At 37.2% G+C, this 15,263-nt stretch overlaps 1 protein-coding gene across 2 annotated transcripts in view; it reads right to left on the bottom strand.

Moving 5' to 3' along the window:
* Positions 1 to 3,697: 3,697 nt before the first annotated feature.
* Positions 3,698 to 15,263, bottom strand: part of GPALPP1 (GPALPP motifs containing 1) — a 40,207-nt gene continuing 28,641 nt past the window's right edge. Inside the window, exons 7-9 of one of the 2 annotated variants that reach the window (XM_007960318.3) lie at positions 13,338 to 13,436; positions 5,904 to 6,122; positions 3,698 to 4,569 (exon numbers count right to left, since the gene is read on the bottom strand). In XM_007960318.3, the coding sequence (XP_007958509.2) occupies positions 5,904 to 6,122; positions 13,338 to 13,436 (318 nt within the window). In that variant the 3' untranslated portion in view covers positions 3,698 to 4,569. The remainder of the gene's footprint in view (positions 4,570 to 5,903; positions 6,123 to 13,337; positions 13,437 to 15,263) is intronic. The other variant, XM_037986724.2, reaches the window with a different exon arrangement.

The following is a 15,263-nucleotide window of genomic DNA, read 5'->3' as shown; positions in this document are numbered from 1 at the left end:
GCTCTCAAGAGCATTTCCAGTTTGTCTGTCTCGTGTTTCTAAATAAACAGACAATATCTGTATAGTTACCTTAGGATAATGAAAACCTGGCAAACGAGTTGTCTAGAGTTAGAGTTGTTGTTGTTGTTGTTTACAATAGCTTACAATGATCTGGATGGCCAGAATAAACCTTTGCAGAATATTATCTTTACCAATACTGCCTGCTTCAGAAAAGCTAATAATGTTAAAACAAAACAAAAATAAAAACTACAACTTCTCAGATATAGATAAAACTTTATTTATATGTAAAAAATTACATTCAGGAATTCTGTTCCTAAAAACATTCTCTTAGTAAAGCTCAAAATGAAAAGGTTCAAAGGGGCAGTGAACAGCTTTTTAACTGTGTACATACTGCAGTCACAAGCAATTTTTTAAGCTGCAAAAATCACCTCTCCTAAGTAGCATGAGCTTTTGAAACTGAAGACTTAAATCTTATGATGGCATCAAAAGCTAAAGCAAAATAAATCAATATTCTGAAACAGAAGACTTGGCTGTCGATGTTAATTGGGTGCTATCTCCAACCACTTTCCATCATGTTACTTCTTCCTCTTAGTTGTAACTCAACAAATAACTTTTTCTAATAATACCTATCACTGCATGGAAAAAATGAAAAGAGAAGTGATACGGGCCTCCTATTAGTAGTTTAATATTAACATTATCTACCCTCAATAAGAAACAAAAAATGCCATAATGTTTTAGGATAAAATTATTTATATAATAACCAATGATCTATTCTATAGCATGTAAGCCTTGGTACCATGCAAATCACTTCTTTTTTTTTTTGGAGATGGAGTTGCCCAGGTTGGAGTGCACTGGCACGATCTTGGCTCACTGCAACCTCTGCCTCCCGGGTTCAAGCAATTCCTCTGCCTCAGCCTCCCGAGTAGCTGGGACTACAGGCGCACGCCGCCACCACACCTGGCTAATTTTTTATATTTTAGTAGAGTCAGGGTTTCACCGTGTTGCTCAGGCTGGTCTCGAACTTCTGAGCTCAGGCAATCCACCTGCCTTGGCCTCCCAAAGTGCTAGAATTACAGGCGTGAGCCACGGCACCTGGCCAACCTCAACTTCACTTCTAAATAAATTGTTAATTCAAAGAATCATTCAGGCCAGGCGTGGTGACTCACACCTGTAATCCCAGCACTTTGGGAGGCCAAGGTGGGCAGATCACCTGAGGTCAGGAGTTTGAGACGAGTCTGACTAACATGGTGAAACCCCGTCTCTACTAAAAATACAAAAATTAGCCAGGCGCGGTGGTGGGCGCCTGTAGTCCTGCTACTCGGGAGGCTGAGGCAGAAGAATCGCTTGAACCTGGGAGGTGGAGGTTGCAGTGAGCCGAGATCACGCCATTGCACTCCAGCCTAGGCAACAAGAGTGAGACTCCATTGCAAAAACAAAAAACAAAACAAAGAATCATTCGATGTTAAAATGATAAATTAAATGTCAAGTGGTTGCTACATCTAAACAAGATTAAAAACTCTTAGATTAGGGCTTTTCTTTTTTTTTTTTTTAGAGCAAGACTTAATTTACTATGTTGTGCCCAATACAAAAAGGATTTCATTTATCTGGTAAGGCGGTCTTACTAGGGGTGTACCCACCATCTCTCGTGTTTTGTTATATCCCTCCTTACTTCCCCACCTGCTAAACCAAATAACCCCACTATTTACTTACCAGTAATGTGGTTACTATTTGAAGCATCTAAACCTATTGGAGATGACAATTTAGAGAGCTGGACAAAATCATATAATTTCAAGTATAACAAACTTAAATGGCACCTTTGATGGTACGAACATTAAAAGTATCTGCTCCATTATATGAACTTAGTGTTGCTCTTTTTTCTTCTTCATTTTTAAATTTCAAAAGAGGTCACATTCCTATGATACTTAGCCAAAAAATGTAGGAAATTAAAAAGTCCTTATTAAAATGTCTTCTGCCAGATGGAAAGGAGACTTGATTCAATTAGGTCTTTTGCAGCTTCGGAAGTGGGGAGGGGATGAAATAAAGAACACCTTTCCATCCTGTGCAATAACTACTTTATCCTTCAATATTCTTGTATTGGGATTAGTCTCTCTGTGGGGCAAAACAACCTCTGAAACTGGCCTTACATTTTGTCAAAATTATCCTCAGGTTGGCACAAAAGAGCATTAGCTCCAAAGCCAGTAAGGTAGTAACTTCTGGAAGCATTAGGCGGAAAGCAGAGGTTTCTCTCCTTTATGCCAAGGTCATGGTCACTCCAAAGTTGAGGGATGAAATAGTAAATATATAATACGGAAATATCCCTATTCTCTTTAAATGAGGAAAACAAAGAAAAGTAAGTATCCAAAGATAACACTTTTACTTTAAAAAATACAAATTTCTCAAAAATATGTTAAGAATTTACATAACGAAGAGGAGCTAGAAAATAGTTTTTCCTTTCATTGGGAAAAAATTATAACAAATAATATTAATGCAATGGAGATACTCTTGTACAAAATTTTGTGTTCAGAAAATACTGCTCATTAAAAATGACATTTTTAGTCAAAAGGTAGCTCTGTTTAATTTTGAGTACATAAGAAAGTTTTTCAATTTGCTTAGGAGAATAATTCATCTATTTATTTATTTATTTATTTAGAGATGGAGCTTCGCTCTTGTTGCCCAGGCTGGAGTGCAGTGGTGCGATCTTGGCTCACTACAACCTCCGCCTCCCAGGTTCAAGTGATTCTCCTGCTTCAGCCTCCCGAGTAGCTGGGATTACAGGCGACCGCCACCACGCCCGACTCATTTTTATATTTTTAGTAGAGATGGGATTTCACCATGTTGGTCAGGCTGGTCTCGAACTTCTGACCTCAGGTGATCCACCCACCTCGGCCTCCCAAAGTGCTGAGATTACAGGTGTGAGCCACCGCGCCCAGCTAATTCATCTTTTTAATAGCAACGCTCCTTTAGTTTGCTATGGTTTACACTGATGCCATGGAAAAACTATATTGTACTGTTATTATTAGAGGAAGAATAATTTGTACCATCATATAAATAGTTTACTCAGTTTTCATAAAGCTTCCAGGAACTAGGAATCAGAATCTTTTTCCATTAAAAATTTGTGTCTCGGCCGGGCGTGGTGGCTCATGCCTGTAATCCTAGCACTTTGGGAGGCCGAGGCAGGTGGATCACCTGAGGTCTGGAGTTCAAGACCAGCCTGGAACAATATACAGTGAAACTCCATCTCTACTAAAAAATACAAAAATTAGCTGAGTATGGTGGCGAATGCCTGTAGTCCCAGCTACTTGGGACACTGAGGCAGGAGAATTGCTTGAACCCAGGAGGTGGAGGTTGTAGTGAGCCCAGATCACAGCACTCTACTCCAGCCTGGGTGACAGAGCAAGATTCTGTCTCTCAAAAAAACAAAAATAAACAACAATAAAAGTTTGTGTCTCATCAAAACTAGAATACTAGTGGAACAATTGGGATTAATCTGCAAGAAAATATAACTTATAGAATTGCCATTTATTTAACAATAGTTTAATAGTTTAAATAAAATTTATCATCTTATAAATTTACCATCGTAAGAGGCAGTGCTTAAAGCATTACAAACTTATAATACTCCCAATTAGGAGGGTTATGATTATAAATTTTTCATTTCCATTTTTGTATTTAGGGATTATTAATTTTTTTTAAAAGGCTATTCACGATTGATATGACCCCCATAAATTAGCTAAAAAAAAGGTTATGACCCCATATATTAGCTACAAACTGTTAAGTACAGTATATAAATGAGTAAAGTCAGATTGTCCCAAAGCAAAGTTCCAGGACTCAGAAAGCTTTGGTTGAGATCATAGAGATTGAGTCTTACAGATTTCACACTGCCAACAGTTAATGGCATATCTTGTCCTGATTGCCTCCCCTAGAAATACTAACTATTAAAGTTGGAAAAACTAAAATAGTTTTCCCTTAGCACATGAGATAACCCAGAGATCTTTCTGACTTAAAAACAATTAAAAAAAGTAAACAACAAATAAAAAGCCCTGAGTACTAAAACAAGAAAACTGATTACAAAACAGGCAAAACCCACACCCTCTATTTCAAGTAAATTTGTATTCACTGGCTGCAGTTTAAAGGGAAATAACAACACATTTCCAAGTCACGGATTTACAGGAAGGACTTGACACACTGACTCCAGGGCAGGTTAGGTATATTTCACGACGAGGTCCAGGCTGTGGTAGAGATTTGGCAGTCAGTCCTGACCAGACCTTAGAGGGAACTTGTGAGACACCACAAAAATCAGGAGGAATGGAAGCCTCTTAAAATAATTATTTGAAGAAAAGCCCATAATTCCCCATACTTCCACAGAAGCTAAAGGCACGTAGAATATTCTGTTCTATATAAGAAACATTCGTTTTATGTTTCCACATGACCTTAAAAGGACACAAAGAACAAGGTAAATCTGTATGTTTTTTAATATTAAAATAATCTCTAATCTTAAGAAGCCAAAAACAAAGAAATAAAGATGGACAAAGAATATTCTTCAACTTTTCTTCATTGCACAGGGAAATCCCCCTGAGGTAAGAATAAGAAAACTCAGTAAGTTGGAAAATATTTATAAATTTAACTATATTTCCCTCAAAAATCACATTTGAATATTGATATAGGTTTCATACAAGTAAAAATCATAAAGATTTGAAGAAGCAACCTCAGCTTTTATGTAATTTCTTTTCTTTTTCTCTTTTTCTTTCATTTTTGAGACGGAGTCTCTTGCTCCTGTCACCCAGGCTAGAGTGCAGTGGCACGATCTCAGCTCACTGTAACCTCCGCCTCCCAGGTTCAAGCAATTCTTCTGCCTCAGACTCCCAAATAGCTGGGATTGCAGGTGCGTGCCACCACACCTGGGTAATTTTTTTTTTTAAATATATTTTTATTAGAGATGGGGTTTCACCATGTTGTTCAGGCTGGTCTCGAACTCCCGACCTCAGGTGATCCACCCGCCTCAGCCTCCCAAAGTGCTGGGATTACAGGGGTTAGCCACTGTGCCCAGCCTGACTTAACTATTTTTAAAATTATATCTATGTTTATTTATCTATGTTTTTATTTTATTACAGGTGTGAGCCACTGGTCCCCCCTTTTTTTTTTTCTAAAGAGATGAGGTCTCACTTTGTTGCCCAGGCTGGAGTGCAATGGCACAATCACAGCTCACTGCTGCCTTGAATTCCTGGGCTCAAGGGATCCTCCCGCCTTAGGCTGCTGAGTAGCTGGGACTGTAGGTGTGCTCCACTGCACCTGGCTAGTTTTTTGTAGATATGGGGTCTCACCATCTTAAGCAGGCTGGTCTCAAACTACTGGGCTCAAGTGATCCTCCCACACTGGCCTCCCAAAGTGTTGGGATTACAGGCGTGAGCCACTGCACCCAGCTTTATGTAATTTCTTAATCACTATTCTGAACCCTTGTCAGATTGGGCTACGGATGAATATTGGAATAGTTTTGAACCTTAACTTATAGGGGACCTTTCTAAGCAACAAACATTTCCTAGTTGGGATTTTGTTTAACATACAAACTACCAGCAAGCCTTTCTTCATCTTTAATAAAGTGTGCATATTTACTCAAGTATCAGACCACACCTTCCTTTGCCATTTCTCATACGCTGAATTTTTATTTTAACATTTTTAATAGCAATGCCCTATTAGGTTATTATGAAGGAAAGGCTATTTTTCCAGTAAGCCATATTTTTCATCCCACAAGGCTGACTTTTCAAAAATCACTGTTTACTTACAAAAATATAGAATTTTTAATCTATTATAAAAGGAAATAGATTTGAGCACAATATTAAAGACAACAGAGTATTTGTAAAAGTTCACATTGATCAGTATTAAAATATACCTCACTGAAATATACTTACTTATAAAAACATATTGCCTTTGCCATGTGAAAATCTGGTGTTTAGTTCTCTAGATTTTTTTATCAGGGCCTTTTTCTGAGCTTCATCAAACCGATTAACCTTGAGATCCTTATCACGGTCAAATGGTATTCTCTCTTGAGGCTTATTTTTGTCTTCAGCCGCCTTACTCTTTAACTTTTTATGATGTATGTCCATAAGAGATTCTGATCTTTTTGATTCCTGGAGAGAGCAGGAGAGCAGAAATAAAAACTATAGTTTGTATAGATTATTGACAGAATATGATCATGAAATGGAATAATTAGATAGTAATGGTGCACATTAAGGAGGGTTATTTACAAACCCCAATAGTTGCTTTTTTTTTTTTCCCAAATCCAAGACAGCATTTATAAAGAAAATATGTAATGAAAAGCAGTATGGTTATTTAAATACTAAACATCAGAGTACAAACCAAGAACAGGGGTGTGAAAGAAAGAGCAATCATATTGTCACTTCACAGATGTGCTCGTCTTTGAAGGCTAAATGGATGAACAGGAAGGGAAGGCACTGTCAGGCTGAAGCAAAAACAAAGGTAAAAGAAACGTAGTAAGAGCACGGATGTGGCAAAATTCAAGGCCTGTGCAGCATATGTTGGCATGTTCCATAAGCTAAGATAATTTTTGTTCCTTTCAGTTTTTTCTTTTTCCCTTAATTCCCTCATTTTTTTTTTCTTCTTAGCTAGGGTAGGTGTTCACATTTTCAGATGTATCTAGTAAGACAAGGTCTCAGCAAAAACAATTGATTTAATAAACTAGGGATTGATTATAGACCTTTGAGTATTGACTAAGGTAAAGGATAGAACAGTTCTGGATGGAAGGAGCAGGGAGGGAGATGGAAAAGGAGATGCTGGTAGTACAGACCAGCAGCCTTCAAACTGGGGTATACGTATCCCTGGGGGCTACACAGAGTAGAGTCCATGGAGTATGAAGGAATGGGTAATTTTAAGGTTATTTTTCCATGGTTCTCTACTTCTTCATGTAGTCTTTCTTACAACTGATTTGGCCTGGACTACCTCTTGTGAAGATGCCATCCCTTTCATTATAGCCCTTTCTCATTTAACAAAGGAGACTATAGAATATTATTTAGGAAAGCAAAAGTCTTCAGGGTATGAGACAAAAAATCTAAAATACCGGTATGACTGAAACTTCCTTTAATCAAGAAACTGTAAACACAGGAGGGCTCTGTGTCCTTCTGTGTCTGAAGCACATTTCTCCTAAGAGCGTAGGGTCCTTTAGAAATGGGTTTTTTACCTTTTATTGAAATGTTCTGAATTCAGATCTATTGAAAAGTGGATAATGGAAGAAAAGACAATTTTTGCTTAACAACCATACCTTTTCCAGGCCCTTCCTACTGCCAAATAATGTACTTGAGGGGGAAGGAGTGAAGAAAGTTCAGTAAAAGCAAAATAACAAGGCATTAGTAAAAAATGCTGAAAGTGACAGTATCTTATTTTACCCAGAAGGTAAAATGGCACCTAGATCAGAATTCAAAGTATCACATGAATGGTCATTAACACATTTATTTGAATGGAAAAAGCGAATCAGAGAGTCTGGTCTGGCTGATCTGACAACCAGAAATGACTCTGTCAATTAGATTATGTGACAGACATGTCTCGTAAATTAACTGAACTCAATCTGGCGCCATAAGGTTTTAGTAGAATGTACAAAAGATAAATTAGTAAATATGTATTTAAATTGACACTATTTGCATAATTCTCATTTCTGCTCAATATGCTGGGTTACTCTTAATTATTTTATAAATATTGATAAAGTCTTTAGAAACAAACTGATTAGCAAATCAAGTGCTTTCCAGTTCTTTATGTTCAACAAAATTGAAGGAGGTTAAAAAAAAAAATCATCAAATATTGCTAAGAAAAAATAGGTAATCAAGGTTGGGCGCGGTGGCTCATGCCTGTAATCCCAGCACTTTGGGAGGCCAAGGTGGGTGGATCACCTGAGGTCGGGAGTTCAAGACCAGTCTGACCAACATGGAGAAACCCCGTCTCTACTAAAAATACAAAATTAGCTGGGTATGGTGGCGCATGCCTATAAACCCAGCTACTTGGAGGCTGAGGCAGGAGAATTGCTTGAACCCAGGAGGTGGAGGTTGCGGTAAGCCAAGAGCATGCCATTGCACTCCAGCCTGGGCAACAAGAGCAAAACTCTGTCTAAAAAAAAAAAAAAAATAGGTAATCAATACATGGAGCATGGAGAAATAAAACAAGTTCCAAATTCAGAAAAATCTGCATTGTAATGATGGTCCTGCTGCTTTCAACACTGGTAACAATGGGCAAGTAATTTACGTCTCATTCCCCCAGCAGTAAAATGGTAGTAGTCATAATGATAATTTCTAAATATTTGAGGGAAGAAGGGAGGAATTAAATGATCTAATGAATACAAAGGATTTAGTACAGTGTTGGCTATATAAGAAACAATAAATCAATGCTAAATGTTAGATTTATTGAGCATTTACTATATCCTCACAACGAATTTGTAAATTAAATGTTGCTATTCTCATTATACAGACTTGGAAAGAATGAGAAAACTTATTAATAGGATCAATGTGGAAAAAAAATCAAATGAGATCCTAATGACTTGACAGTTAAGAGACTATTAATAATAGTTTTTGTAAATAGATCAATATGAGGTTTAAGAGAATAACTCAAATTGTTCAAAGAACTGAATGACATCGCTATAACAAAATAGGTTCATTCTCATTCACTTCTTTATAAAAACCTGGTTTCTTAACTCTTAGAAGTACAAAAAAATGCAATTGATGGTAAAATCTGTCTTAATTTTTTTTGTTTCTATTTTTATTTCAATAGCTTTAGGGGTACAAGTGGTTTTTGGTTACATGGATGAATTGTACAGTGGTGAAGTCTGAAGTTTCAGTGTACCAGTCAACCAAATAGTATACATTGTGTGAAACCTGTCTTATTCTGGCAATAAGTAACATTCATCCAAAGACCAGGAACTAACTAGAAAAAAAGTCTTTCATTAAAAGAATAAATTAAATCTACATTTTACTTTTTACAGAGTCTTGCTGTGTCTCCAGGCTGGAGGGCAATGGTGGGATCTCGGCTCACTGCAACCTCTGCCTCCTGAGTTCAAGTGATTCTCCTGCTTTAGCCTCCTGAGTAGCTGGGATTACAGGTGCCCACCACCATACCCAGCTAATTTTTGTATGTTTAGTAGAAAGGGGGTTCCACCATGTTGGTCAGGCTGGTCTTGAAATCCTGACCTCATGATCTGCCCGCCTTGGCCTCCCAAAGTGCTGGGATTATAGGCATAATCCACCATGCCTGGCCCTTATGACGAAAAATTTTAGATGTCAAATTAAAAAATACACATTTTTAGGGCCAGGTGTGGTGGTTCACACCTGTAATCCCAGCACTTTGGAAGGCCAAGGCAGGCAGATGACCTGAGATCAGGAGTTCAAGATCAGCCTAGCCAAAATAGTGAAACCTTGTCTCTACTAAAAATACAAAAATTAGCCAGTATGGTGGTATGTGCCTGTAGTCCCAACTATCTGGGAGTCTGATGCAAGAGAATCACTTAAACTCAGGAGGTGGAGATTGCAGTAAGCCGAGATCGCACCACTGCACTCCAGCCAGGGCAATGGAGCAGAGCGAGACTCAGTCTCAAAACACACACACACACACACACACACACACACACACAGACACACACACACACACAGAGTTTTAGGGGATACCAAGCAGAAACACTTGAAGATTGCTGGTCTCCAGCACTGACAGGTTGAAAAGAAATATAAATTGCCTGTCCTATCATAGATTTAGTGAATCAAAACTGCCAACTGTGGGTCTCAGAAACCTCGCTTTTACTGCCCAAGTTCTGACAGAGGTGATCCATGGGATGTGGAACCCACTTTTGGATCATTCTTTCTAGTAGTTTGGTATTAATAGGAGATAGGATGCCAATACAAAGGAGTGTAGTAAGGTGAATTTTAGGATGGAAAACTATATATGTAGCATTATATGTATGTATAAATGTAAAAAAGCTACGCTATCAAAACTTGATCTTTTAGCTCCATTTCTCCACATTTCTCCTTCCTTCCTTGCTTTCACATCTTTCCTTGCTAATGAGATAATAACTCCTTAGTGAGGTGGTAACGATGAAGGTTGACAGGCTAACAAGAGTTGGAAGGGGAAAGCCTAAATGTATAACAAAGACCTGGAGAAAATTGAGAACAAAGTTTGAGCAGATGTGTGGAGATGTGAGAAAGAATAGAGTTGTGGGGATCTTACTACTTCACCTAAAGCCACTACTGAGGAAAATGATTTATAACAATGAGCGAAATTGTATGTAAGGTAACAAAAAGCAAACAAAAATGGAGAAATAAAGATGTCAGGTTTCAATGTACTGATTATTCCTTATATTAGCAAATGAACCATCAATAGGGACAGAGGAATACATTAAATCACTGGACTATTACTATACAATCAATCCAAACAATTCAAGTGCTCAAACTCATGATGCTAAAAGAAATAAACTTTTATATCAGTTGTTTCAGGTGTACTGCTGCTGGTCTGATTTAGGATAATTTGCACATTGTGACACACAGGACCAAACTAGAGCCAAAATATAATAAAATAATAAATAACACCTAGAAGCAGTCAATTCACTGAAAATCAAAAGCTGAAAGCCGATTCATGTAAGAGATTAATCTGCTAAATGACTAACTTGCTGACTTACCACATTTAATCATTTAACATAAATGTTTGCATTTTCTAACAATATATAATATTTACAGCATTTTTTATTTATTAAAAAAATTTTTTTTAGAGACAGGGTCTTGCTCTGTGTAGACCCTGCAGTGGAGCGCAGTGGTGTGGTCCTAGCTCACTGTAACCTCAAACTCCTAGGCTCAAGTGATCCTTCAACTCCGGCCTCCCAAGTAGCTGGGACTTCGAGTGTGTGCCATCACACCTGGCTAATTTTTTACCTTTTTATTTTGGTAGAGATGGAGTCTTGCTATACTGCCCATCTCTTGGCCTCAGAAGATCCTCCCATCTCAGTCTCCCCCAAAGTGCTGGGATTACATGTGTGAGCCACCATGGTTGACCAACAGCAATTCATTTTTGAATAAGATGGGTTTGTAACAGCTTTTGAAAACTAATGCCAAACTTCTACTTGATTGGTTTTTGTCTTCATTAAAGTATTTTAAAGACTGCTCGATTTATCAAAAGCTATGGTTTCTAGAGTGGCTTAGTCTTAAGACTATATTAATACTTTGAATAGAAAGTATCTGGAATTTCAGCTTTCAGGGTTCAGATTAGAACCCTAATTTTTTGGATGCATTTTAAAGTAAACTGTAAACATCACTACATGTCCCCCTAAATACCTAGGCATGCATTTGAGTTCAATATTTGTTTATATATATATATTTTTAAGATGAATATACATATGATAAAATACATAAATATTAAGTGTATATTCAATGAGTTTTATAGCTCAAAATCCAATCAAGATCTGGAACCTTTCTATCACTTCAGGCATATGCTGTTTCCTAGTCAAATTCCATACTGCAATTCCAACTACTAGCATTCTGATTTTTTTCCCACCATAGATGCATTTTGCTTATTGTACAGCTCCATATAAACATAAGAAGTATGTACTTGTTTGTGTAAGATTTCTTTCACTCAGCATGACTTTGAGATTCATCCATGTTGTATTTGTTTGTAATGCGTTCCTTTTTATTGGTGAGTAGTTTCATTTATACCACGGTTTGGTTTTCTTTCTCTTACTGATCAACATTTGAGCTGCTTACAGTATTTAACTATTATGAACAAAGCGTCTATGAACATTCTTGGATAAGTTTTTTTGAGGCTATTAAGAATAACACATTCAACTCTTTGTGTGGATGTGTTTTCATTTGTCTTAGGTAAATACCCAGGAGGAAAATAGCAGGGTACGTGTCTGTTTAGTTTGATAAGAAATGCCAGTTTGGAAAAAGGCTTAGCTTATTTATCTTCAGCCATTGGTCTTTTCTTACATAACTCATTATGGCTCTAAAATACCACTTCATATGGCATCCCACACATTGTGATATGTTGTATTTTTGTCATTCAGGTCTACATTTTTCTAATTTCCATTATCATTTTTTCTTTGATACAAAGTTTAAATTTTGAGTTTTTCTGATTTCCAGTTTTTTAAAAAATTTTTATTTTTTTGAGACAAGGTCTCGCTCTGCCATCCAGATTGGAGTGCGGTGGCACAACCATGGCTTGACTCAACCAATCTGTCTGCCTCAGCATCCCAAAGTGCTGGGATTATAGACATGAGCCACAACTGGTCATAGTGGGTTTTTAAGTTATTCTGAATCCAAACTTCAATTCTTTGTGGTCAGATAATTTGGGTTGAATGATAGTAATTCCTTCGATTTTGTTGATACTTGACTTCTGAGCTGGTCAGTTTTCATAAATACTTCAAGTGAGCTAAGTTTCTGGTCAATTTCCAAAAATGTTTTAAGTGTGCTTCACTGTGGTACTGGTCAACATATATACAATAACTCAAGCTAACTATATTTTAGAGCTTATGGAATCTTCTTTAATACACTGGGAACAGAAAATAATTTTCCTAAACACCTTTCAGGGACCAATGGGTTCACTAATTTACATTTATTCTTTGAGCTGGGACATTTATCATTTTCCTTTTCATTTTGTGCAGGCACCATCCAACATTTACCTTTTTTTTTTTAAGACAGAAGATAACAAAATAATATGCCAAATGAATACTGACGGTTTAGTTTATAAATTTAGATTGAACTACATTCAAAAAACATTTTTTCTCCCATATTTAAATATTTACATCCAACATTCCAAATCTGTTTATAATTTAAACATTTATAAATGGAAGATCTCCATGAGTGAGTAAGGGTCTTGCTTTCTCTCATCAAGTGCTACCTATCTCTAATAATTAGATTTCTGCTAATTTAATATGTAAAATGTGAATTGGAAATATCCGCGAAAAACACAGAGGAATTTTATAAAAACATATATATATATGCAACAGAGTTTATTTCAGGATAGATGTATAAAAAGTGCATGGTAAAGAGGTAGACATATAAAAGAAACAGAAATAAGCAAAAGAGAAAAAAACAGAGAACTAAAAGATAGGGGAAAAAAGGCTATATATTTTGTTTCTGGCTTTTTTTTTTTTTTTTTTTTTTTTTGAGGCAGGGAGGCTTTCAAGTGATCCTCGCAACTCAGTTGGCTCATTAAAAAAAAAGTTTTTAGAAACAAGGTCTTGCTATGTTGCCCAAGCTGGTCTTGAACTCTTGGCCTCAAGTGATCCTCCTGCCTCGGTCTCCCAAGTAGCTGGGATTGTAGGCAAGAGTCATCACACCTGGCTCTATATATCTTATTTTCTTACTTACATTGTATGAAGATACCTGCTCAGCCAGTCTCTTATCTCTTCCTGATAATATATGTTCTTCATCTTTCTTACCGGATGACTTCTTTGCTTCTTGTGTTTCCTGAGGAATGAACACAGATAACACACTACTGAATCATAAAATTAAGATAAAACAAAAAATAAATATTATTTTTACTTAGATTAAGTAACAAGAGACACAACTAAGCCAGGTTTGTGAAATCCCTTCTGATTAGAAATATTAACATACTTGGCCGGGCGTAGTGACTCACACCTGTAATCCTAGCACTTTGGGAGGCCAAGGCAGGCGAATCACCTGAGATGAGGAGTTCGAGACCAGCCTGGGCAACATGGTGAAACCTCATCTCTACTAAAAATATAAAAGTTAGCTGGGCGTGGTGGCGGGCACCTGTAATCCCACCTACTCCAGAGGCTGAGACAGGAGAATCGCTTGAATCTGGGAGGCAGAGGTTGCAGTGAGCTGAAATCGTTCCACTGCACTCCAGCCTGGGAGACAGAGTGAGACTCGGTCTCATAAAAAAAAAAAAAAATCAAAATATTAACATACTTGATAAGGGATCAGTTACTGCTCTAGTCTATGATTTTCTTGAAAACAAGGAAAAAAGAAAACCACCCCACTCAACCTATTTATTGAACTCAGGATGAGTTTGACTAACAGTGGTGAGAGGTGGAAGTGAAAATAAGGTTTAAAAAGATATCCTACATTACTGTTTTCAAAAATAATAAAATCACCCTGTAGGAAAACAAACAAACAAACAAAAAACAAAGAAAAGGAAATAAAAGGTGTACATTTTGAAAAAAAAAAAAAAAACAGAAAAATTGTGTTTATTCACAGATCCTAGCACTGTGTAGCAAACTGTGGACTGTGTAGCAAACTCCAAAGAATTTACCAAAAAACTCCTGGAACTACTAAGCAAGTATAGCAAAGTTGCAGGATACAAGATCAATATACAAAATAGAGCAGCAAGAGGCTGGGCGTGATAGCTCACATCTGCAATCCTAGTACTTTGGGAGGCAGAGGCAGGCAGACTGCCTGAGCTCAGGAGTTCGAGACCACGCTGGGCAACATGGTGAAACCCCTGTCTCTACTAAAATACAAAAAATTAGCTGGGCGTGGTGGCGAGTGTTTGTGGTCGCAGCTATTCGAGAGGCTGAGACACAAGAATTGCTTGAACCTGGAAGGCAGAGGTTGCAGTGAGCTGAGATGGTGCCACTGCACTCCAGCCTGGGCAACAGAGAAAGATTCTGTCTCAAAAAAAAAAGAAGAAAAAAAAAAAATATATATATATGTATATATCAGCAAGAAACAACTAGAATTTGAAACAAAACTATCATTTACATTAGCACACACACACACACACACACACACACACGAACTGTCTAGTCTAACACATTTTATTTAGAAAAAATGTTAGAGTAATATTTTAGAGCATATGCTCCCAAGCAGGAATGGGGAAGGCCCATATAAAAACTACTGAAAACCACTCGTCTCTAAGCATATTCTTATTTTTATTTGCTTAGGAGGCCTCATGGACTAAAACAACACTGTATTTAATAAAGTAAGTTAAAAACATAGAAATAGTTCATTTCTACATTTTCCCAGAAAATAGATGTTTTACTTATAAAAAAAGAAAAGTGATGTTATGATACAATGGAGATAAAAACCTAACCATTTAATATTAAGAGGTAGTAGATATTGTCAAGACTGGAAAGTGAGGACATAACTGATCTCATTCAATTAATGTATATAAAACACTTTCAATACTTTCTAAAGAGCAATCTTCTTTTGTTTTTTTTTAGAAGGAGTCTCACTCTGTTGCCTAGGCTGGAGTGCAGTGGCGCAATCTCGGCTCACTGCAAGATCTGCCTCCTGGGTTCATGCCATTCTCCTGCCTCAGCCTCCCGAGTA

The sequence above is a fragment of the Chlorocebus sabaeus genome, chromosome 3 (assembly GCF_047675955.1).
Source record: "Chlorocebus sabaeus isolate Y175 chromosome 3, mChlSab1.0.hap1, whole genome shotgun sequence".
Taxonomy (NCBI): Eukaryota; Metazoa; Chordata; class Mammalia; order Primates; family Cercopithecidae; genus Chlorocebus; species Chlorocebus sabaeus.
Note: the sequence above shows the minus strand (reverse complement) of the source record. Positions and strands in the feature narration are given on the sequence as shown.